This window comes from Stomoxys calcitrans, chromosome 2, assembly GCF_963082655.1.
Source record: "Stomoxys calcitrans chromosome 2, idStoCalc2.1, whole genome shotgun sequence".
NCBI lineage: Eukaryota > Metazoa > Arthropoda > Insecta > Diptera > Muscidae > Stomoxys > Stomoxys calcitrans.
In genome coordinates this window covers 185,367,924-185,394,551 of record NC_081553.1, presented here as the reverse complement: position 1 = coordinate 185,394,551, position 26,628 = coordinate 185,367,924, and the positions used below count along the sequence as shown (strand labels likewise).

The following is a 26,628-nucleotide window of genomic DNA, read 5'->3' as shown; positions in this document are numbered from 1 at the left end:
TTTTAATATCATATTCGTATTCCAACATCCAATACCATTCATTTGATATCTTTATTGTCCGGAGATCGGTCCTATTTTGATTTTGGGTTGTGTTTTTGGCATTAGAGGGAGGGTCCATCCCCCTTCCGATACCTACAAATTATATAACCTATGTTTCCTTCCAGACCAACCTACCACATGGTCCCAAAATAGGTTATCAAATTCGATTTCTAATCTGAAATACCTTTCATTTGAGCCACATATTGGCATGGTCGAAACATTTTTTCCCTTTGGGGATGTTTTGGGAAAGGGGTGATGCCTTTAATACATGGTCCTACATTTGGATATAAAATTCGTATTCTACTCCCAAATACCTTTATTTGAGTCCCATGTTACGCTGCACAGTGGGCCAAATGGCAAAAAAATTGGAAATAAGTCTACAACTTTTTATCTGTTGATTTTAGCCATACAAAATGTTCTAGACATTTGTAGAGGAGGACATAGGCTTTCAGAAAAGTGCTGTTGTTGGTCCATATCTTTAATACAGGGTGAGCTACAGGGTGTCAAAGTTGACCACTTTTGACTTCTCCAAGCTTCTGGGGGCCATAACTTTTGATCTACTCAACCGATTTACATGATTTAGGACTCTAGAGAAAGAGCTTGACAAGATCTAAAAAACTTATGCATAAAGTACCATGCCATCGTGTACTGTTAAGGAGTTATGAATTGTTTAATTTTAAAATATGAAAATTTGGCCTTGGTTTTTTTCAGTGTTTTTTAAATAACTCCGTCAATTTTAAAGCTATAAACTTCATACTTCACACAAATTATGCCAGCATATGTGTGCATAAAATACAAAAGGAATCACGTGAATATCTTTGGCGGTTTAAAAATGGCATCGTTTTCAATATGAAAAATATTTTTTTTGTCAAAAAATTGCAAAATTTTTCAAAAAAGATACTCCCATTTCCTTTAAGTTTTCGCAAACTTTGGCCGTCAAAGCATTATCATTTCTTTCCATTTTCACAAAGTCGAGGTATTAAGAAAAGTTTTAAGTGCTAATTTGGCTAATTTCGATATCAAACAACACCGTTATCTTAAGACCAAAATGGCCAATTTTTTTACTAAACTTCAAAAGTTTCTCACTGGAAAAAAAGTTCCACGGGGATTTTTTCGCTTTTTTTGAACTTAAATGAAAGCTTAAAATGTTCCCAACATTTTAAGGTATGTCTCGCCATATCCTAGCCATAAATGAGATCGTAGCGATCAAAATACTGAAAAAAGTCAATTTTCAAGTAGTGCTATATTCATTGCTAAAAAACAAGTATTACGTCACATTTTATTGCAAAGATGTTAAATAAACTTTTATTTGGTAACACTTCTTCTACAAAACACAAAAAGAATCATGGAAATATCTCTATTCTATTCCATTTTATGGAACCGGCAATAAAAAAGTCAATTTTTCAAAAAAGTCGAATTTCCCAAATTTTGTTTTTGTTGTCCTAATTGCACATGACACACTATAGCCATATTTACGCAACATACCTTATCGTAAAGGAAATTTTCATACCTTTCCAACGATGTATAAAACATTTCTCAACTCGGATTCTATCTACTCTAAAATTCATTTACACTTCATTAAACTCTATATAAAAATGTCTATTTGTGAAATGGAACCTTATATGGGGCCTACACTAAAACATTGATAGATTTGCCCAGGGTTTACAATACAAATGTGTTAGAATAAAAAAAGGTCTCCTGCCAAAGTTTAAAAAAATTGGAATAAAAATATGTGTTTTAGAGCGAAAACACTTCGCATCGGCGTGCGTTTATATGTATATTAGCTACTCCCAAAATAAAAAAGCATTTTAGTTTTGTATTATTTGATTTTATTCTCTACCAAATAATCTAAGGTATCAAAATTTAAAAGCTCTTTAATTTGAATGGCATCGGGATCGTCCTTATCTATATCGTCACATATTTTTGGTAGCCATTTAGTTCTGATGCTGTATAGTACCGGATCAGACGATAACAATAAATATTGAAGTAAATCATAATTTTGGTTAAATTTGGTGCTCTTTCGGGTATTGAAAAGCCGGAACTGTTTAACATCTCTATTACGGGATTCCTGAGCTTCTTCTGTAAGTTCTCCTAACGGAAGTATGTTGTATTCCACAATTTCCTTGCCATGATGTAAGACTTTATGTACTGTCGGTGTTAAAGCTTTCCACGAATATAAATCAGATAAAATGTTTTTTGTGTCATTACTATAAGCTTCAAATTTGGTTGAATTTATCATCTTTTTGCTATTGATTACAGCCAAAATCACTTTGAATCGTCTTAGCAAGTGTTCATCAAGACCGGTTATTTTAGATGTCGATACGGGGTCCTCAAAAAACCGCCTTGCCGAGTTGCCATCATTTGTGCTTCCGTATCCGTAAAGAGGTTTATCTATTATAAGTCCCTTTTGTTTAAACTCCAACTGGATTCGATTCTTCTCTTCCTGCCTCATTTTGTGAAGATCTTGGTTGTTTCTAGCAGAGACATCGCGGTTTCCAGGGCTAGTCCGATATTTAAGGTCATACGATAAATGCAAACAATACTCCATGAATCGAATTCTACAGTGCAGGGGCGAAATACCGAAATTGAGCGCATTTTCGTTTACTAAATTTTCATCAGACTTGTCCTCGAATTGCCCATTCTTCTTGCCACAAATATTGCATCTCCAATTGGACATAACGCCAGTTAATGCGTTTGCCACCTTTCCATCGATCATAGTGAGTTGTAGTTGAAACGAAACTTTTATATTTCTTCCCAATTGGTTTATAACAATCATGGGTAATGCAGCAATTTCTTCCTTTATTTCGTTCACCAAAGATCGTGTTGTGTTCCGGTCTTCCTTTGTATACTCAAACCGAATTGGGCGACATAAATATTTTGACCCAGGTGTTCTATTTATCCATATATCTTGAAATGCATTTTCTTTCGATGATGAAGATTGGTCCTTGTACAATCTCATTCTCAATGGTACTAATGATGCCATGAAAATTGATGCGAAGTTGGTATCTATTTCTGTTTGTTGCTTATATTCGGAAAATCCAGATGATCCATCACAACCCCATTTGCTGATCAAAACCACTTCGGAATTATTACATGTGTTCAACTGTTCTTCAGTAAAATTAGAAATAATTCTAACAGCTGTATTTTCAACAAGATCAGCAAGTTTCACTCTTGCTTTTAATTCGTCCACGTATATATTTGATGGCACCATTTTCGTCCTGGTGTTGTACAATTTATGTTTTGAGGGTAAACAACCCCATCCTTTTTCACGAAGAGCCTTCCTCATTGTTGAGTATTTGTTTCTTGAGAGGCCTAGGTTCAAAATCAGGGCCAGTGCATCTTCCTCCGTGAATTCTGTAGTCGATTTTGGAGTTGGAATACTTTCTACCATTCTCTTTACCCTTTTCGGAGATGCTAATGGTAAAACATCGACAATTCGTCCAACATTTTTTGGTTGTGTTTTTAACAATGCTGTTTTGAACGTATCTTTTATTAAATTTGGCGGATGTGCCGCCAATAGTTCCTCTTGTTTTTTCTTTTTGGTTTTCTCCGTAACTTCGTCGTATGCTTTGCTAGGCCGGCCGGGAATCAGCGGTTTAATTTCAATAAGTAGATCCGATTTCAGCCACTTCTCATACATTTTGAAAAACTTGATTTTTGCGAATGAACATTCTGGCAACCTTCTCTCAAATGATTTGTAGAATTTTTCAAGTTTGTCTAAAGCGTCTTTATTTAGCCTTATTCCATATATGTGGTCCAAAGTGTAAACAAGTTCCTTAAATGACTCCGTGTATGATTTGGAATCATTTTTGATGTCCCATACAATTTTCGAAAGAGTGGAATACTTCAGTATGACTTCCATAACTTATAAATGTCCTTTACGCCTCTACAAAATATAATGAAGAAAATTTGGATTTTGTTCAAATATTTATGCAATATATTCACAATTAATGACCATTTCAGGTATCAGACGCAATCGTAAAAAGGGGTCCAAAGTGCCTCTTTTTACTTACTCTTCTATAATTATTTACCTGGACTCGAATTTGGTTAAAAAAAATGACAATGAATTTTTTATGGGTAGGTTTTTTCACATTCATTGATACGGTGGATTTCCTGGGAATTCGACATAGCGAAACAGGTAACATTTGTCTGCATCAAATCTTAACACAAATATATATATATATGCAGGTATATTTCTAGGTTACTTTTTATTCAAAAATCATCAGCTTACATTAAAAATAGATGTAGGTACTATACAAACGCACGCCGATGCGAAGTGTTTTCGCTCTAAAACACATATTTTTATTCCAATTTTTTAAACTTTGGCAGGAGACCTTTTTTTTTATTCTAACACATTTGTATTGTAAACCCTGGGCAAATCTATCAATGTTTTAGTGTAGGCCCCATATAAGGTTCCATTTCACAAATAGACATTTTTATATAGAGTTTAATGAAGTGTAAATGAATTTTAGAGTAGATAGAATCCGAGTTGAGAAATGTTTTATACATCGTTGGAAAGGTATGAAAATTTCCTTTACGATAAGGTATGTTGCGTAAATATGGCTATAGTGTGTCATGTGCAATTAGGACAACAAAAACAAAATTTGGGAAATTCGACTTTTTTGAAAAATTGACTTTTTTATTGCCGGTTCCATAAAATGGAATAGAATAGAGATATTTCCATGATTCTTTTTGTGTTTTGTAGAAGAAGTGTTACCAAATAAAAGTTTATTTAACATCTTTGCAATAAAATGTGACGTAATACTTGTTTTTTAGCAATGAATATAGCACTACTTGAAAATTGACTTTTTTCAGTATTTTGATCGCTACGATCTCATTTATGGCTAGGATATGGCGAGACATACCTTAAAATGTTGGGAACATTTTAAGCTTTCATTTAAGTTCAAAAAAAGCGAAAAAATCCCCGTGGAACTTTTTTTCCAGTGAGAAACTTTTGAAGTTTAGTAAAAAAATTGGCCATTTTGGTCTTAAGATAACGGTGTTGTTTGATATCGAAATTAGCCAAATTAGCACTTAAAACTTTTCTTAATACCTCGACTTTGTGAAAATGGAAAGAAATGATAATGCTTTGACGGCCAAAGTTTGCGAAAACTTAAAGGAAATGGGAGTATCTTTTTTGAAAAATTTTGCAATTTTTTGACAAAAAAAATATTTTTCATATTGAAAACGATGCCATTTTTAAACCGCCAAAGATATTCACGTGATTCCTTTTGTATTTTATGCACACATATGCTGGCATAATTTGTGTGAAGTATGAAGTTTATAGCTTTAAAATTGACGGAGTTATTTAAAAAACACTGAAAAAAACCAAGGCCAAATTTTCATATTTTAAAATTAAACAATTCATAACTCCTTAACAGTACACGATGGCATGGTACTTTATGCATAAGTTTTTTAGATCTTGTCAAGCTCTTTCTCTAGAGTCCTAAATCATGTAAATCGGTTGAGTAGATCAAAAGTTATGGCCCCCAGAAGCTTGGAGAAGTCAAAAGTGGTCAACTTTGACACCCTGTAGCTCACCCTGTATTAAAGATATGGACCAACAACAGCACTTTTCTGAAAGCCTATGTCCTCCTCTACAAATGTCTAGAACATTTTGTATGGCTAAAATCAACAGATAAAAAGTTGTAGACTTATTTCCAATTTTTTTGCCATTTGGCCCACTGTGCGCTGGTCACTAAACAATTGCTGTTTGTGGGGTATTTTGGGAAAGGGGTAGACCCCCAGAAAATTGGTCCCGAAAATGGGTATTAATTCTTGCTCTACCCCCCAATACCTTTCGTTTAAGCTCCACATTGACATGGTCGGTAAATATGCCCGATTAAGGGGTGTTTTGGGGATTGGGGTGGTCCCCCAAACACTAAGCCCAGAAAATATATCAGCAACGTGCTCTATTCTGATATATCTATATATCATTTATTTAAACCCCATATTACCATTGCCCTCAAAATTGGATACCAATTTCGTTTTCTAATCTCATTTAAACTCCTTATTGCAAAAGTCAGCAAATATGTCCGGTTTAAGGAATTGGCCCTAAAAACTATAAATATTTAGTTCCACTCTCTTTAAGACCCAATTTGTCTTGGTGAGCAAATACGTCCTATTGTATTTGGGGGTTGTTATGGTGGTGGGACGTCCGCTAGACAGTTAGCCCCTAATGTTAATATCAGATACGTGGTCTACTCCCACATCTCTTTCATTTGGGCCCCATATTTCCATAGTCGGCAAACATGACCGGCTTAGGGGGTGTTTTGGGGGATGGGCGGCTACTCAGTGAGTTGGTCTTGAAAATATATATTGGATTTGTGTTTAACTGTAAAAACCCTCTTATTTGAGCCTCATATTGCAATAGTCAGAAAATACTTCCTATTTGGGTGGTGTTGTGGGGGTGGGGTGGCCCCTTAAACACTTTTCCCGAATATTGATATCAAATTCGTGCTTTACTCCCAAAGACTTCTCATTTGAGCCCCAAATTGCTATGGTCGTAAATTTGTCCCCTTTGGGGGATGTTTTTGGTGAGAGGCGGCCCCCCAAACACTTGGTCCCACATTTGGATATTAGATTCGTTTTCTAAATTCAAATACCTTTTATTTAAGCCCCATATTCCCATGGTCAGTAAATAAGTCCAGTTTGGGGGGTGTTTTGGGGAAGGGGTGGACCCCCAGAAACGTGGTCCCACATTTCGATATCAGCTTCCTATTTTACTCGCAAATACCTTTCATTTGAGTCCCATATTGCCATGGTCGGTAAATATGTCCGATTTAGGGGTGTTTTGGGGCTTGTGGTGGTCCCCCTAGCACTTGGTCCGAAAATTGGATATCAGATACGTTTCCTTATCCTAAATACCTTTTATTTGAGTCCCATATTGTCGTGATTGGCCTAAATATATGTTTGGTAGGTTTTAGGGTGGGGCGGCCCCCCTAGGTACCCCAACCGAAATTTGGATACCAAATTTTTATTTTTAGGGTACTATATGAAGGCACACAAAATTTCGTTTAAATCGCACCACCAGTCTCCGAGATCTGGCGTTTCTGAAAATTAGGGCAAGGGGGAGGGTCCGCCCCCCCCCCCCCCTTCAGATAGCAAAAAATGTAGTACCTTATTTTCACCACGGGATTATTATGCACCATCTGTGAAAATTTCAAGAAAATCTGTTCAGCCGTTTTTGAGTCTATACGGAACAAACCGACAAACAATCACAAATTTAATTTTATATATAAGATATATCAAGATATAGTCCGATATAGCCCATCTTCGAACTTAACCTGTTTATGGACAAAAAGAAGAATCTGTGCAAAGTTTCAGCTCAATATGTCTATTTTTAAGGACGTAGCGTGATTTCAACAGACAGACGGACGGGCATGGCTAGATTGTCTTAGATTTTTACGACCATCAAGAATATATATGCTTTGTGGAATCGGAAATGGATATTTCGATGTGTTGCAAACGGAATGACAAAATGAATATACCCCCATCCTTCGGTGGTGGATATACAAACTCAATGATAAATTTGCTTAGAATTTTCAAAGACAATGTATGTCTTTGATGTGATTGTTTTTTGTATTAATAAAGATTGGTTTTGGTTTTGGTTTTGAGATTGAAGCCTTTAAACTTTAAGGAATTTTTCATACAATAGGCTGTTCAATTGCCTCATTTTATCTGTTATTAAATTTTGGGTTTATCTATAACTCAAAGTATTCCAATTCCATTTCTTAACATCCTAACCATATTTTAACAGACTTCCATATGGTCTTGTTATGTGACTTTTTTTGTGTTCTCTTCAGATTAAACTTTGCCCCAAACGTATATTTCAATAGAGAAATTGCGCTCTGGATCGCTTTGAGTCCTTAAACCAACTACAATTATATGGATTACAATAAATGCTGCCGGTTAGTAAAACGATGTTCACTTGACAACAGAAGACCACTTTACTCCCAACCAAAAGCCCAAAGACCGAAAGACATACACACAGGTACAGGAAGTCTTAGAGAAAAGACCAAGAAGATAAACCCAAAAGAAGAACTTTAAGAAAGATTTATTAACTTTAACAAACAGAACATGATTATTCTATCCAATTCGTTAGCTTTACTCCAAAAGGACAAAAAAATAAAAAAAAAAATAAAATGCCATATCAAAAAACATGAGCAAAGTTGGTTTTACTTAAAGAAGATTATGAAACAAATACCAAGACTTAGGAACATTGTATGTCTTTGGTATTCATACGAAGTGAATACAATTGGGGAAGGTGAAAAACCAAATAATGTAAGTTGTATATTAGTAACATATGGTTATGAAAGCAACGAAAAACTCATTGCAAAGAACCTTTATAAAATGTAATATGATCATTAAAATATCATGTCTTCTTATAATCGTTACCCCACAATTAAGTGCCACAGTAGCTGAGTTGGTAGCGAGCTATGATTATTAATTCGAGGATGGTGCTTTTGTTTTCCACAAAAAGCTTTGGGTGGTCTAAGCTGTGATATCATATTGGTAAAAAAATTCTCTAATGGAGTCTAATTCTTCATTACTACTATAATAAAGCCTTACTTACCATAGAATTGTTACGAAGATTATCTTAAAATTCAAAACCTTGCGATATCCTTGTGTCTGTCCGCTTGTTTATCCCACCGTTGTTATACCCTCCACCATAGTATGGGGGTGTACTAATTTCGTCATTCTGTTTGTAGCTACACGAAATATTCGTCTAAGACCCCATAAAGTATATTCTTGATCGTCGAGACATTTTATGTCTATCTAGCCATGTCCGTCCGTGCGTTCGTCCGTTTGTCTGTCGAAAGCACGTTAACTTTCGAAGGATTAAAGCTTGAAATTTTGCACAAATACTTCTCATTAGTGTAGATCGGTTGGGATTGTAAATGAGCCATATCTTGGGTCTTGAATTCTTGAGCCTCTAGAGGGCGCAATTCTTATCCGATTTGGTTGAAATTTCGCATGACGCATTTTAGTATGACTTTTAACAACTGTACTAAATAAGGTTCAAATCGGTTCATAACCTGATATAGCTGCTATACAAACCGATCTGGGATCTTGACTTTTTGACCCTCTAGAGGTAGCCATTATTTTCCGATTTGCCTGATTTTGTACGACGGATCGTCTCACGACCATCAACATTTGTGTTTATTATGGTCTGAATCGGTCTATAGCCTGATACAGCTCCCATATAAACCAAAGGGCGCAATTTTTATTCGAATTGACTGACGTTTTACACAGGTCTCCAACATATAATTTAATTGTGGTCCGAACCGGACCATATCTTTGGCGACATCGGACGATAAATGCGCCTTTTATATTCATGCGCCAGCTATATTCAAATCTAGACCGATCTGCGCCAAATTTTAGAAGAATGTCGAAGGTCCTAACGCAACTCACTGTCCCAAATTTTGGCAACATCGGACAATAAATGCGCCTTAAATGGGCTCAAAACCTTAAATCGGGAGATCGGTCTATATGGTAGCTATATTAAATCTGGACCGATCTGTGCCATATTACAGATCTGTACCATATCACTGTCCCAAATTTCGACGACATCGGACAATATATGCTCCTTTTATGGGCCCAAAGCCTTAAAGCAAAAGATCGGTCTATATTGTAGCTATATCCAAATCTTAACCGATCTGGGCCAAATTGAAGAAGTATGTCAATGGGCCTAACATTTCAGCAATATTAGATAATAAATGTGGCTTTTATGGATCTAAGACCCTTAATTGGCAGATCGGTCTCTATGGCAGCTATATCCAAATTTGGATCGATCTGGACCAAATTAAGGCTTGACACAACTTACTGTACCAAATTTCAGCAAAATCGGATAATAAATGTGGCTTTTACGGCCCTGAGATCCTAAATCGGCCGATAGGTCTATATGGGGGCTAAATGAAGATATAGTCCGATATAGCCCATCTTCGAACTTAACCTGCTTATGGACAAAAAAATTATCTATGCAAAATTTCAGCTCAATAGCTCTATTTTTAAAGACTGTAGCGTGAAGGATGGGGGTGTACAAATTTCGTCATTCTGTTTGTAACATCTCGAATTATGCGTCCGAGACCCCATAAATTATATATATTCTTGATCGTCATGTCATTTTAGGTCGATCTAGCCATGGCCATGGACTACTTAAACCTCTAGAGGGCGCAATTCTCGTCCAAATTGACTGAAATTTTGCTGAAATTGTTTGGATATCACTTTCAACAACTGTGTTAAGTATGATTCAAATCGGTTCATAATCTGGTATAGCTGTCATATAAACCGATCTTGGATCTTGACTGCTTGAGCCAATAGAACGGGAAATTCTCTTTCGATTAGGCTGAAATTTTGCATGAGGTGTTTTGTTATGACTTCCAATAACTATGCTAAGTATGGTGCAAGTCGAAACATAACCAAGAATTGCGCCCTGTAGGGGCTCAAGAAGCAAAATCTGAAGACAGGTTTTTATGGGAGCTGTATCAAGCTATTGATCGATTCAGACCATATTAGACACGTATGTTGAAGATCATAAGAAAAGCCATTGCACAAAACTTCTGCCAAATCGGATAAGAATTGTGCCCTCTAGAGGCTCAAGAAGTCAAGATCCTAGATTGGTTTATATGGCAGCTAATAAACAGCTCCCATATAAACCTATCTCCCGATTTTGTCTCTTGGGCCCCTACAAAGCGCAATTCTTATCCGAATGAACTGAAATATTACACAATGACTTCTACAATGTTTGAGCATTCATTTATGGTTCGAATCGGACTATAACTTGATATAGCTGCAATAGCATAACAGTTTTTATTCAATATCCTTTGTATGCCTAAAAGGAGATACCGCGCATAGAACTCGACAAATGCGGTCCATGGTGGAGAGTATATAAGATTAGCACGATCCATGGTGAAGGGTTATAAGATTCGGCCCGGCCGAACTTAGAACACTTTTACTTGTTCTTCCTATTTACTCCTTTTTGTTCATTGGACTTGATTAATATACTTTTCGACACCTCTTTAAAATATTGTCAGTTAGGCCTTTTTGCATTCAAGGATGTAATATGTATGACTATGTACACTGAATACATATATCTAACCACAAACACATTATTCCAAGTACTGTTATGCATCTCTTTCCATCCATTTCGGACTACGCATTACATCTACAACCCACCTATTGTATTTGCCCATGTAGGTGTAATGTAAGAAAGTGAATTCATGCATCGATTTTAGTATGCTTCTAGTATTTCTAGAAGATTAACAACGATGCAATTTTACATAAATTAAATTTGAAAAATATGTTTGCATTTCTATTATTAAGCATTTTGAGTTACAGTATGAGGTACATACAGCTTCCCAAAGATATAAAAATATTGATGTACTATATGTACTATAACATTGTTTAAAGCTTTAAAAAAAATGGCCATAAATAGTTATACTAACGGTGGATAAGAATTGATTGATTTGAAAAAAAGACTTAAAATTGGCAGATCAGTCTATATGGCAGCTATATCCAAATAAGTTCCGATCTTGACCATTGTTGCTTCGGATATCGACGGGCCTAATAAAATACACAGTTCTGAATATTACCGAAATCCGGTAATAAATGCGCTTGTTATAGGCTTAAGACCCTAAATCAGCAAATCGATCTACATGGCAGCTATATGTAAATATGGTTTGATATACACCATATTCGGGTCGAACCTCGGCAAAATCGGAGAATAAATGTCCCTTTTATGGTTTTTAGATCCCAAAGCTGAAGATCGGTCTCTATGACAGCTATTTCTAAATATTGCCTGATCTGGACCATATTCGGGGCAGATGTTGGGAGTTTTGATACATCAAACTGTTCCAAATTTCAGCGAAGTCGGGTAATAAATGCGCCTATTATAGGTCTAAGACCCAAAATCGGGAGATCGGCCTATATTGCAGATTTGTCTAAATATATTCTGATCTGGACCATTTTCGGTTCGGATATCGGCGGGCCTAATAAAACTTGGGTTAGGTTGGGTTTAAGTAGCAGTCTGCCATCAGACTCGCTTAGACGTTTTCGTCCATTGTGATACCACAGGAACAGTTCCTACCGTTGAACCATCCAGATCGCTTTGAAAGGCCCAATAACTTGGGAATGTTCACATCCGCTAAATCAGACAAATTCTCAAAGAAATGAGAACCTAAAGTGGAATTGCTTCTGCTCCCGCTAGAGCGGGACACACACACAAAAGTTGTTCTATAGTCTCTTCTTCCTCGATGTCCCTACAGCTACTGCAAAAGTCGTTGCTGGAAGCTTTCAGTCTGTCACCATGTTTGCCGATTAGACAGTGACCTGTCATGACGGACACAATGACTGAGACATCTGTTCTCGCTAATGACAGCAAAGCAGTAGACCTCTTTAAGTCTAGATGAGGCCACATAGTTTTGGAATGCTCTCAGCCCCCTCTTTGTGACCATCTATCATTCGTTGCCCTTCGGGCTTGGTCCTGAAAACTTAGCTTTCATGGCGCTAGAGGCATACCCACAGATTCCAGTGTCCCTGGAGTGTGTAAGGTAGTTCCTAGTCTAGGAAGCCCGTCCGCTTTAAAATTCCCTGGAATATCTCTGTGCCCGGCACCCAAAACAGATGAATTTTGAACTGTTCAGCCATCTTGTTGAAAGACCTGCGACAGTCGAGGGCGGTTTATGGGCTCAGAAATACGTTCTCCTGGGATTTAATGGCTACCTGGCTATCTGAGAAAATACTTATTCCAATCCTCGTAATGACATTATATCTTAGCCATTCCACCACTTGCTTAATCTCTGCTTGATACACACGCAGTAGTCGGGTAACCTCTTCGATATGACCAGATGTAGATCTTTAGAGTACACCACAAAGCCCACCTGGTCGTTTAGTTTGGAACCATCCGTATAGAAGTTTATGTACAATAAATTTTCCATTTGGTTCTATCAGGAATAGTGGAACAGTAATTTTTATCAAAAAGCGGCTTAGGTAGGGTGTAATCCATACAGCCTGGAACACCGGATATTGTAACAAGACCAATGAGAAAGCTCCCTTAAACTCACGGCAGTGGTCGCTGCAATTTGGGTAGCCACAATGTCCAGAGGCATAAGATGTAGCAATAAATTCAGTGCATCAGATGGTGTGGTCCTCAGTGCGGCTGTGATGCACAAACAAGCCATCATTTGGATCCGGTCTCGAATATGTTGAAAACCAACTAGACCAAATTCGGAAGACTACTCAGAGGAAGACTTGGGTAAGATACTTTGAACTGTCCAAGCATGGAGGATATTGACCACAATTTCAACATTATTACGACAGCAATAGTGGGATCTTTCAAAGTTAGTTGTCCTGTGCATAAAAGGAAATCAGTCTAAGAAAAACCCTGTATGACTTGGGGATTTGCAACATTAGGAAAGAGGTCCGAAAACTCGTTAGATCAGAGCGGCAAAACGTGCCTTCTAGAAGATTTTCTGCAAACAGGTCGAAAGCGTTAATGACGTCGCCAAGATTAGAACGTGTCTCTCAAAAACCCATGTCTAAACTGAAACGTTAGAAGACAACAAGGGCGTACAGACAGAGAAAACAGAGAACATTTGAGGCTTTTGTTCATCATTTTCCAGTTGATACGACATTACTCATAGAGACACCGGAATCTCGGAACAATGAGGTTGATCGAAAGCTTATCCGTACTGAATGTATGGAGGCTTGAGGAGCTTCCAACCATTTAAGTCTCTCGGACTCGATCAAATATTTATAGCGCTACTACAGAAGCTGGCCGACTACTTGGGACCCCATTTGACCACAGAGTGCCAATGACTTGCATAAACTCCAGAAGCCTGACGGAAGTCAAGGGTGGTATTTATACCCAAGACCGGCAAGGCATGTTATGCGACACTAAAGGCCTACAGACCTATGGGTTAGGTAAGGTTGAAGTAGCAGTCTGCCATCAGACTCACTTAGATGTTTCCATCCATTATTATACCACAAGAACAGAAGAAGGAAGATACCTTCTAGCTACTACCATTGAACCATCCAGATCGCTTTAAAAATCCAAACAACTTGCGAATGTTCACATCCGCTAAATCAGACAAGTGATCAAAGAAATAAAAACCTTAAGTGAAACTCTGACTGCCAGTCCGGAACACACGCAACAGATGTTCTATAGTCTACTCTTCCTCGACGTCCTAAGAGCTTCTGCAGAAGTCGTTACTCTCAACCTTCAGTCCTGTGGCCTTCAGACCTGCGACCATCAGTGACCTGTTCAAGCCAGCGACAGCAAAACATTGGTCCCACGGATTGCTTTTCCCCTTGAATGTGGAAGGTAGTTCCTAGTCCCGCAAGTCCGTCTGATCTAAAATTGCCGAAAATTCATTTTTGACCCGACACCCTTAACGGGTTAGTTTTAAATTTCAAAATTCGACAGTCAAATTTCAGGATTGTAGAAACACGCATGGCGAGGGGGAGGTATGGGGAGAAACGCATAGACAAGAAGCATCTATTCCTCAACAAGTAAAAGCGTGTTAAGTTCGGCCGAACCGAATCTTATATACACCTCCACCATTGATCGCATTTGAAAAGTTTTTTGAATGAATTTTTAAAAAATTTAAGAACTTTGTCAAGTTACTTGTCATGGGTGTTAGAAACATAAAAAATGCAAATTTTCCCTTAAGCATAGTTTAGCAGATACGGCCAATTTAAAGTTTTCATGGTGAAATTTTGACTTTAGATGGGTTTGCGATGGAATTTTGATATTTTCGATGGAGTTAAGAATACCCCATTTACGATCTAGGAAGCATAGTTAAAAAGAGATTTCAATGTTTGATGAATTTCCGATGAAATTTTGAAATTTTGTGTGGAATGAAGATAGGTAAAGGTTAAACAGTGCCGGAAATATTACACCGCCTCGGGGAACTGTCTGTCTCTCTGTTTCACTCTACAGTGCTTCGACTTTTTTTCCCTAAATTACACAAAAGACTAACAACCGCACAGATAATTCGAGACACATTTTTTCAGGCCTGGCTGGAGGGACGCATCGGTGAAATCCTCAAAGAGTTTGGCATGGCTGGCCGTATCGTATGCCTGCGATAGGTCAAGTGACATCAGGACCGTCCTATCACATGGCCTGGACTGATTGAAGCCACGGCAAATTTACGCGGTGATGACATTCAAAGCAGTTGTTATGCTATACAGTCTTCCAAATTCATGCTCATGCTCGGCAAATGCAAATTCTCCAAAGAGGCTCAGGAGGAGTAGTCCCTTAACGTCTTGGCTACTGGGAAGAGAAGGGAGATCGGTCTGTACGACTCCCCCAAACTCGCGTCCTTTCCAGGCTTCAGTAACGGGATCACTCTGCCCATTTTCCAGATATCGAGTACTATTAGAGAGTTCAAAGAAAGGTTGAGGACAGTTGTAAGGTACTCGATACCAGGTAGATCCATCTTCTTCAGCATCGGTGTAGAGATTTCGTCTGGGCGCAACACCTTGAAAGATTTTGCGCCACGGGTGATATTTGTAACTTCGCCCAGGATAAATTGTGATAGAAGTCCATCGGCTCGGAGACCACGGATGGGACGAATGGCTCTCCTCCTAGCCCCGTCATTCCCGGGATGCACAATATATTGACGGCTGAACAACCTGGCGCATCTCTTCGGATCATTCACAGTTACGTCGCGTAAAGTGACCGGGGTCCTTTCATTCCGTCTACCGGGGTTTGAGAGTGACTTAACAGTAGATCACAGCTTGCCTAAACCGGTGCCCTAATTACATTGCTCCAAGTGTTCCAGTCACAAACTTCGCTTATGTTCGTTGACTACCTTGTTTATTTCCAGCTTGAGCTCGCTGATTCTGGGATTAGTAGGCTCCATGCAACGAATCCCATCACGCTCGTCCGCGAGTGACACTGCCAGCGCCGGGAATTTGGGCCGCACTTGGGGTATTCGACCGGCTGGTATAAGGCGAACGGCTGCTACGATAAGGTATCTAGGGCAGGTATCAGTTGACTAAAGCGGCGATTGGTGTACGCTCTGAAGCCGACCCAATCGGTCTTCTTCTGATTGATGAACGTCCGGCGCTCAGAGGATATGAAGTCGGGTGGTTGGTCAATAGTGAGAATTATGGGGAGGTGGTCTTATCTCAAAGAAATTGCAGCTTGTCAGGTTACGTCACTCAGGAGATCAGAGGATACAATGACAATGTCTGGCGAGCTGCAGCATCTCCTCATAATTCAAATGGTACATCCTCCTTCACCTTGCAAAACGTGGAGCCTTCAATCGGCTTTGCCAAAGCTATACCCCGCTGGTCGTTACCTAGGGGAGAATGCCATGAAACGTGATGCGAATTAAAGTCCTCTAGAATCAGACGAATGTGGCCAGACAGTAGCCCACTTATTTCGGGCTTATAAGCTTGGCCATTAAATGGGTCAGAACTACCAACCGGCGGTATGTACTCGTTGTGTAGCTTTATCTCGGCAGCACCGGACTTGACTACTATCTCCATACGTTCTAGTAGGGGTCACTAGATCCAGGCGTAGGCGAGTTTGATCCATATTGCACGGAATGGTGTATTACGAAAGCCAATCCCCCATCTCTAATCTTTAAGCGGTCCTCACGTAGCACATTGTATCCGTGACAACTGCGCAAGCTGCAGGTGTTGGTCAGCTTTGTCTCCTGGATCGCCGCAACCAATGTTCTTCCTACTCATAAAATCTGCTAACTCGTCGATCTAGCCTCTCAGACCATTGCAAATCGAATGTGCGTGATGATGCGTATATTGACGCACGGGAGAGGTCGGGGGGTCACATAGTCCGATAGCGAGAACGCCGAAGGCGATGATGACGAAGTTTGTGCCCCACTGCTTTCTATGTTCGTACAGCACCTTGCAACATATTCAGTGTGACTATATTCCCGCAATGACGTAAGGCCAGAGCAATATCTAAAATGCACCCACTCCAAGCACCGGCTACACCTTACCGACACCAAACGATGATGGAGGCGGTTCTGGCAAACCGAACAGAATGAATGTCCGGGGTTCTATTCAATCCCGGCACGAAACAGAAGCGCACTGAGAAGGCACTCCGGGATGTTCCACTCCCATGACGAAAAAAGGAGGATGAGGATTCCATCGGGTCAATCCGGTATGTACAACTGGCCGCCTTGGGATTGCTGGTATTCGATAGTGACGGCAAAATGAATACCGAAGAGCAAAGCCCGGACAATGGCATGAAATATATATTGCCTAGTCAGAGTAAGGACAACACCAAGGCAGCAGGAACCGATGAATTACCTGCAAATCTAATTACGACCTCAAATGACATGATGAGGAGGTTTTTGCATTATCAAGTCTGCACGATCTGGCTAGAAAAACGCATGCCCTACGAAATATATATTGCCTCAGTAAGGACAACACCAAGGCAGCAGGAACCGATGAATTACCTGCAAATTTAATTACAACCTCAAATGACATGTTGAGGAGGCGTATGCATTATGAATTCTGAACAATCTGGCTAGAAGAACGCATACCCTATGAAATATATATTGCCTAGTCAGAATATGGACAACACCAAAGCAGCAGGAACCGATGAATTACCTGCAAATCTAATTACGACCTCAAATGACATGTTCAGAAGGCGTATGCATTATCAAGTCTGCACGATCTGACTAGAAGAACGCATACCCTATGAAATATATATTGCCTAGTCAGAGTAAGGACAACACCAAGGCAGCAGGAACCGATGAATTACCCGCAAATCTAATCAAGACCTCAAATGACATGTTGAGGAGGTTTATGCATTATCAAGTCTGCACGATCTGGCTAGAAGAACGCATACCCTATGATTGCAACCTCAGCATAGTTTGTCTCATATACAAGAAAGGAGATAAGAATATGTCCCAACTATTGGGTTGCCCAAAAATTAATTGCGGATTTTTTAAAAGAAAGTAAATGCATTTTTAATAAAACTTAGAATGAACTTTAATCAAATAAACTTTTTTTACACTTTTTTTCTAAAGCAAGCTAAAAGTAACAGTTGATAACTGACAGAAGAAAGAATGCAATTACAGAGTCACAAGCTGTGAAAAAATTTGTCAACGCCGACTATATGAAAAATCCGCAATTACTTTTTGGGCAACCCAATACAAAGGAATAAGTTTCCCGTCATCGTATGTAAGATACTTTCAAGCATGCTGTGAAAGATGTTAAAATCTAAAGTGAACTAGATAATTGGTCACTTTCAATACGGACTATAAATGAGATACTCACACTGCGCCAAATCCTGGAGAAGAGCCGGGAAGGACACCTCAGTGAGATAATTGGCCCCTTTAGATCTAGTAAATCCAGGTGAGATATTCACACTACCACAAGTTCCTAGAAAAGACCTAAGGGTGAGGGAGAGAGAGAGCGAGAGATTGACACTTATCTGTAGGTGACAACAAACTCGACAGCACTTTATACAGAAGTGTTTTAAGCCAAGTCTGTGTTTGTTAGCCCTGCGGAATTGTTACGACTTTGCAGGATGATGCCAGCTTACACACGTTCCTAAGCTAAAATAGAAAGGGATCTCGATTTCGGCCTTTGCCAGAGGCCTCATCAGGCTTTGATGCCACCAAAAGACTACATGATTCCACATACTCACTAAATAATGAGCAGTCCAATGGTAGAAGCATGCCCTTTGAATGAAACGTTGGGTCTTTTTATTTAAACTTTTCTTATAGCGCTGTAAGAGAAAAGTTAAGATCTTACAGCCAACATCTCTTCAAAAAGAGACTAACATCAACAACACATACAAAGCCAAAAACTTTTTATTCAAACAAACATCGTTTGCCATAGAATAACTTTTCAAGATGAGTATAGCTACATATTTCTCGACGTGATGTTCATTCATTCAATCATTTTTTGCGCTTCTTTAGTTTTTGACCAAACTAAAGAAGAGCAAAAGACTAATAAGAAGCGGTCTCTCGGCACCATTCAATACCAAACTAGATTTCAGTTCAGTTTTAGTGTCTTTACTTGCTTACTAAGATTAGTTTTGATTAAGCACACCTACTTTGAAGGAAACATTTTTGGGTATATAAAATTTGTCTCTGCCAGATTGAAGGTCGTTTTTTACTTGTTGACTCTACTGTCATCTAACAGCTTGTTTTCAATTCACTTTGCTACAACGACACACATTCTAAGTATATTTATTAAGTGCATACATTAAGCAGTATCCTTCCATAAGGATGTCATCTTGTGCATACATGCACAACTTGGTGTTCAAATATGAGTATGACCTCATATTCGGATTGTTTAATGCAATTCAACAATGAGTCTCGTATAAGATTTCCCTATGCATGAAAGAGAACGTTTAAACGAGGAAGTTATGTCTTTTGTTGTTGTTCTTAGTACTCGTCTTATATTAATTAAGCAAATTGCCAAAGAAGACATCTAAAATGTAGATGGTTTGTATGTAAAATGGAGGATAGCAAATAAAGGGTGATTTTTTATGATGAATTAAGTTTGTCGGGATGTCCAAACATGATCTGTTGTTGTTGTTGTAGCAGTGCGTTATACGCTGAGGCGGCGGCCCTTGCCGATGAAGAACTCCATTGGTTCCATCTGGTACGTACAAACAGCTGCCATGGGATTGGACATGATATGTAATAGTGAAAAGTGTTCAGTATATTCTGCCATTTCTTTATGGAGAAACTCGAAAACGATCAACGAGAGCAAATCGTTAAATTTTTTCATCTGGTACAACCGGCTGCCATGGGATTGAACATGATATGTAATAGTGAAAAGTGTTCAATATACTCTGCCATTTCTTCCTGGAGTAACTTGAAAACGATCAATGAGACCAAATCGTTGATTTTTTTTTATCAAATCTCGTGCTAAGTGACAACAGTTCAATGGAAATCAACTGTTTAATCGAAAAATTGTGCTAGGCAATGAATTTCATTTCTGACTTAATCGTTACGTTTACCAACAAAACTGTTGCAACTGGGGTGAAGAACAGACAGATGCTAAAGAAGAGTTGTCGAAGCATCCAGAAAATAAAACAGTTTGTTATGGGTTATGGGCTGGTGGCATCATCGGTTAATTTTTCTTCAAAGACATCCACGGAAGAATCACTACCGTCAACGACAATGGTGGAAATTTGAACTTTTCGAAAGGAAGGATTGTTCCGCAGCCGAAGGAAACATTTAAAGTAGTTTTCAAAAAGCATCAAAGCAAAACCTGATTTACAGATTACAATAAATTTGTTCAATATATGATTCCAATTTAAGAGTTTTATTAGATTAAAAAACCACACCTTAAAGATCACCCTTTACAGTCAAATGCAGTCGTTTGCTGGTAGTCGTACCCTTCAGCAAACGGAAGTCGAATAAATCCCAGATGATGGAGTGTGTGATTGAGTGTGGATACATTAAGTTGTGATAATGAATTGCGTTGTCGGTTTTACTACCTCTCCTCACGCTTCGAAAAAATGACAGTAGAAATTCTACTCATGAACAAGATTAAATAAAACTCCAATTATCTCCATTTCTTAGCGTTGGGATTTGGGTAGGAAACGTTTTGGAAGTTGTGGAGAGTCATTAAATTTAGCTATATATGGATAAGGTTGTTACCTTATTATTCAGATTTAAAGTGAAAAATTACAATATCAAAATGGTTATGATAACTTCATAATGGATAATTTCTATGCAAAATTAAAGTTAGAAGGGGGCGGACCCTCCCCCTTACCGCAAAAGTATCATCCAAACATAAAAGTGTACCGATCAGGACAATATGGGATTCAAATGAAAGGTATTAAGGAGTAGAATACGAATTTTATATTAAAAATTGGATCCAAATAACTGGGAGACCGCCCCAACCCCAAAACCCCCGAAAATAGGTTTATTGGACGAGCATTACAATATGGGATTCAAAGTAAAGGTATTCGGGAATAAATTACGAATAAAGTCAAGAAGAAGGTATATGCTTTATAATTTGTTGATATCGGAAGGGGGCGGACACTCCCCCGTTACCCCAAAAATACCACTCAAAATCACAAATGGACCTATAAAGACAATATGGGTATGAAATGAAATGTATTGAAGAGTAAAATACGAATATGGTATTAAAAATTGGTTTCAAGTACCAAAGAAGTCGCCATAACCCCTAAATGTCTAAAAGCAGACAAATTTAACGTCCAAATTAATATGGGGCTCAAATGAAAGATTTTCGGGACTAGAATACGAATCTGTCTTACAAAATCAGATCGAAGTGTAGGGAGTCAGCCGAGAGAGATGAAATTCCAAGCCATGATTAACGCAGCAGCCGCTCGCTTTATACCAGGTGTTTGAATACCCCAAGTGTGACCCAGCGGTACTCGCAGACGAGTGTGATGGGATTCCTTGCACAATTTGTGACTGGAAAACTTGGAGCAATATAATTTAGGTACTGGTTTAGGCAAGCTGTGGTCTACTGTTAATTTACTCTTGTATCCCGGGTGTAGGGATGACTGAATGTCAGACACATTTGGCTACACATCTTTGACTGACCCGAAGAGATGCGACAGGTTGTTCAATCCTCAAATTATTGAGCCTCCAGAGAGTGATGGGACTGGAGGGAGAGGCATTCGTCGTATCCGTGGTCTTCGAGGCGATTGACAGCCATCACAATTTTTTGTGAACGAAGTTACGAATGTCATCCGTGACGGTTAGTCATCCAAGGCGTTGGCCCCCGACGGAATCACTGCATTGCTACAGAAGAAAGTGGATCTACCTGAAGTCGAGTACCTTATAACTGTCCTCAAATTGGCTTAAAAATATTCTCTCATATTATATCCGAGCGGATTGACAGCCATTACAATTTATCGTGAACGAAGTTACAAACGACATCCGTGACTCTAAGTCATAAAAGGGGATGGCCCCCAACGGAATCTCTGCATTGACGATGCAGAAAGTCGATCTACCTGAAGTCGAATACCTATTAACTATCCTCAGAAATAGAAATAAGGTCTTCTATTTGGCTTTGTTGACCATATACAAAGCAAATGGCCAGCCTGTGGTAAGTTATGCAGCGCCAATGTGGTCTCTTTAGCTATTTGACACGCAGTGGAATAATATTCAGAATGCCGCCCTTCGAACTGTCAGAATGCCGTCCTTCGAACTGCGACGGCCTATCTCCTTAGTTCTCATGCGGAACACCACCGTCAGGAGACAAAATCCTACCAGTGCGAAGACAAAACAACATGCTGTCTAAGCAATACCTTCTGGGCTGTTATCATCATCTTGTGGATAGGTATCCAGCGCCCAGAAATCTCAAGTTGGATCTTCATGATCTAGTGCGAGAGGTTCAGCTCTACAATAGAGAACGGACAATTTTGTGGTCCGTGGAGAACTACCAGAACCCAGTGCAAATGCAAATTTCAAATTTACCCATGAACATTCCATTAAAGAACAAAGGCAAACTTTTCACATATCAATGAGTGCTGTCCGATTCAAGTTTTAGCTCAATAATAAGGAGCCTCATTTTTATAGCCGAGTCTGAACGGCGTGCCGCAATGCGCCACCTCTTTGGGGAGAAGTTTTACATAGGAAAGTACCTCAGTACCTTACCTGAATAGATATGGCACACTAATCACAAGAGAGCACATGCTACTTGCCTATGCCGACGATATCGATATCATAGGCCGGTCACCGGAAGTAGTAACTGCAGCCTTTGAAAGAATTGAAAGAGAGTCAGTGAAAATGGGTCTGGCAGTAAATGGAGATAAGACGAAATGGATGGTCTCCACTCCAAAAAAGCCTTGTACAACCGAGCATGGAGAAAGTTGGGAATCACAACTTTGAGATAGTCAGTAACTTTATCTACCTCGGCACCGCCGTAACCGAAACGAATGACACCAGTTTTGAGATAAAGCGAAGAATAATACTGGCAAACTGATGCTACTTTGGACTAAGTAAGCAGTTTAGAAACAAGGCCATCTCTCGACAGACGAAGACTACACTTTACAAGACACTGATACTACCCGTGCTGTTTTGTGGTTCTGAAGCAGTTATATGGTTCTGAAGCATGAGTACTTGTGAAAGCAGATGAGGCAGTGCTTGGAGTATTTGAGAGAAAGATTCTTCGTAAAATATATGGACCAGTTTGCGTTAACGGAGAATATAGGCGACGTATGAACCATGAGCTGTATGACGACGATAGCATAGTTACATGCATCAAAATACAACGGCTGCGATGGCTAGGTCATGTTGTCAGAATGGATGAAGAAGCTCCAGCAAAGAAGTCTTTTGAAGGCAAACACGGTGGTACACGCAAACCGGGAAGACCAAAAGCCCGATGGAAAGATCAAGTTTTGGGAGACACCTCGAAACTTGGTGTCAGAGATTTTAGAATGAGCGCAGAAGTTCGAGGCGCTTGGAACGCTATTCTACGTTCGGCTATTGGAAGAAATATTCTGTCATAGCCAGTTAAAGTAAAGTAAGTAAAGTACCTCACAAATGTCGCCAGCGTTAGGAGGGGTTAACCAGCACTGAAATTTTTTTTTAATGATGCTCTCACCAGAATTCGAACCCAGGCTTTCAGCGTCATAGGCGGACATGCTATCATCTGCGCTATGATGGCCGCCACCCATCGCATCTGAGGATATTGACCTCCCCCGACAAACCAGAGTAGTACTGTCTCAATGACGATCCACCAGATGCAGCCGCCTCAACTCTTACAGAGCAAAGATTGATGCCAGCGACCACACGACACACGTCAGCTGTTTAGCTGCTCCCAGACACAGACCCAGATACCAATAGACACATCCCACCTTAATCGTAGAGTTCCTGTATCTGGATATTTAACAGAACTAAGCAGACGTAATATAGAACACAACACACTGCTACAACAACATAAAGAAACTCTCACTGGCGGGGGTATGATCCACTCAGACATTCCAGGCCTTTGCAGAAATCTTGAAGAAGACGAAAGAACACGAAAAGAGGTGTCCCCCAATATCCTGTGTAATATCCTCGCGATTTCCGAGCAATGGCACAAAAGGTGCTGGATAGTCTTCAAGTTTTCTTCGTCATCGCACATCCTACTGAAGTCTGGCGCAAGTCACAAGTCATACTTTCCCAGCCCTGGGACAAGCTGCGTTCTGTTTTACGAAATATTCGGCCAAGGGGCTTTTGCCAACCTACAACCTACAGGACAGTCCACGGGTCACTGGTGCGGTTATCATAGAAGGCGTCCATAGTACCAAAAAGGTCGTAAAGTAGGGGGGTAACTGATCAGATTGTAAATGGGCCTTATCGGTCCATGTTTTGATATAGCTGCCATATAAACCGATCTTGAGTCTTGACCTCTTGAGCCTCTAAAGGGCGCAATTCTTATCCGATTGGAATGAAATTTTGCACGACATGTTTTGTTATGATATCCAACAACTGTGCCAAGTATGGTTTAAATCGGTACATGACCTGATATAGCTGTCATATAAACCGATCTTGGGTCTTGACTTCTTGAGCCTCTAGAGGGCGCAATTCTCATCCAATTGGAATGAAATTTTGCACGACGTGTTTTGTTATGATGTCCAACAACTGTGCCAAGTATGGTTCAACAACTGTGCCAAGTATGGTTCAAATGGGTCCATAACCTGATATAGCTGTCATATAAACCGATCTTGAATCTTGACTTCTTCAGCCTCTAGAGGGCGCAATTCTTATCGGATTGGAATGAAATTTTGTACGAAGTATTTTGTCATGATGTCTAACAACTGTGCCAAATAAGGTTCAAATCGGTTCGTAACCTGATATAGCTGCCATATAAACCGATCTGGGATCTTGACTTCTTGAGCCTCTAGAGGGCGCAATTATTATCAGATTTGCCTGAAATTTTGTACGACGGATTCTCTCATGACCATTAACATACGTGTTTGTTATGGTCTGAATGGGTCTATAGGCCGATACAGCTCCCATATAAATCGATCTCTCTATTTTACTTCTTGAGCCCACAAAGGGCGCAATTCTTGTTCGAATTGGCTGACATTTTACACAGGTCTCCAACATATAATTTAATTGTGGTCCAAACCGGACCATATCTTGATGTCGCTCTAATAGCAGAGCAAATCTTTTCTTATATCCTTTTTTTTTTTGCCTAAGAAGAGATGCCGGGAAAAGAACTCGACAAATGTGATCCATGGTGGACGGTATATAAGACTCGGCCCGGCCGAACTTAGCACGCTTTTACGTGTTTTTTCTGCGGTGATTATCCCCTTACTAATGCTGGCTACTTTTGTAAGATATCCAGCCATGTAAAAATTTCTCTACCAAGAGGTGTCGCTATGCGGCACGCCGTTCGGATTCGGCATAAAAAAGGAGGCCCTATTTTTAATTGAGACCAATCTTTAATCGAACTACACTCATTGATAACAGAGAAGTATCCCCTGTTCCTTAATGGTTCATGGGAAATTTAGTAGTAGTATTGGGAGTTATGTAAATTAGACTTCGAAATAGCGGCTATGGGTTCATGAATGAATCATTTTTCACCGGATTTTAACGAAATATGGGTAATATATATATGATAAGGGACCTCCTTTTTTATGCCGCGTCCGAACGGCATGCCGCATCGCAACACCACTTAGTAGAAAAGTTTTAACATGGCAGGATACCTCACAAATGCAGCCAGCATTAGTAAGGGGATAACCACAGCTGAAAATTTGTCTGATGTTCACGCCAGGATTTGGGTATGCCCGAAGTGGTGGGTATGCGTGTTTACTTCTTGCTGTTTGGTTAAGAAGCCACATTTTAAATTATTTCCTTATATTTCAACAACAACTACCTTCGCATATTTCCAATCCCAAATGATTTCATAATTAACAAAAGAAATTGTTCTTGTTTAATGAAAATTCCCCCAGCCATACGTACCTCATAAAAGTAGAACGAATTCAAATTATCATCATCCTCCATGGTGACCACAGAGGTGGTGTTATTTCGACTATTGTCGTTGGCATCGCCATTGACGAACACGGCCGGCAGGATATCACCATCAAAAAACATTGATGCAGATGTTGGCGATGTTGAGGCTAACGATGTTGCGGCTGCTGCTGCTGTCGATGCAGGCGAGGCCATCACAAATGATGTGCGGATGGAGATGGGTGGTGTAGCTGTTATCGAAGGATTTACAGAGTCGTGGGCGGGAGGAATTGCCGCCGAGGTGGTGGTAGTTACCAGTGTTGATGTTACAGCTGAAACCGCGGATGTTGTTAACAACATGTAGGGTGAACGGGTGGAGGTAATGACATTATTGGCAGCTGTTGCTGATGTTTTCATTGGTGCCACAAAAATGTCGGAAATTGTCGGAGTAATGGTGTATGTGGCCGGGAACATTGTTGCATTGTTCGTTGCATCGGTGCTACCGAATACCCGCTGGTCATTTTCCAACGTATAATGGGAAGGTGCCATTTTTGAGGTTTTTTCCGTTGTACGCCTTAACAACTGATGGTGATGGTTGCTGTTGGAAAATGTTTGATAAACCGCAGCAGCTGTCGTTGTTGTCGTCAACCACTGGTCAGATAATCCGGCAGTGGAAGGTGTTGTTATCAATGCTGCTCCAGCATAGCTTAACATGATCCACTTGGCA

General features: G+C 39.6%; 1 protein-coding gene across 1 annotated transcript in view; it reads right to left on the bottom strand.

The window, feature by feature from the left end:
• The window catches only part of LOC106086039 (cardioacceleratory peptide receptor), a 191,032-nt gene extending 164,951 nt beyond the window's left edge, over positions 1-26,081 (bottom strand). Inside the window, exon 1 of the mRNA XM_059363222.1 lies at positions 25,914-26,081. Within this exon, the coding sequence (XP_059219205.1) occupies positions 25,914-26,045 (132 nt within the window). The 5' untranslated portion in view covers positions 26,046-26,081. The remainder of the gene's footprint in view (positions 1-25,913) is intronic.
• Positions 26,082-26,628: the final 547 nt, after the last annotated feature.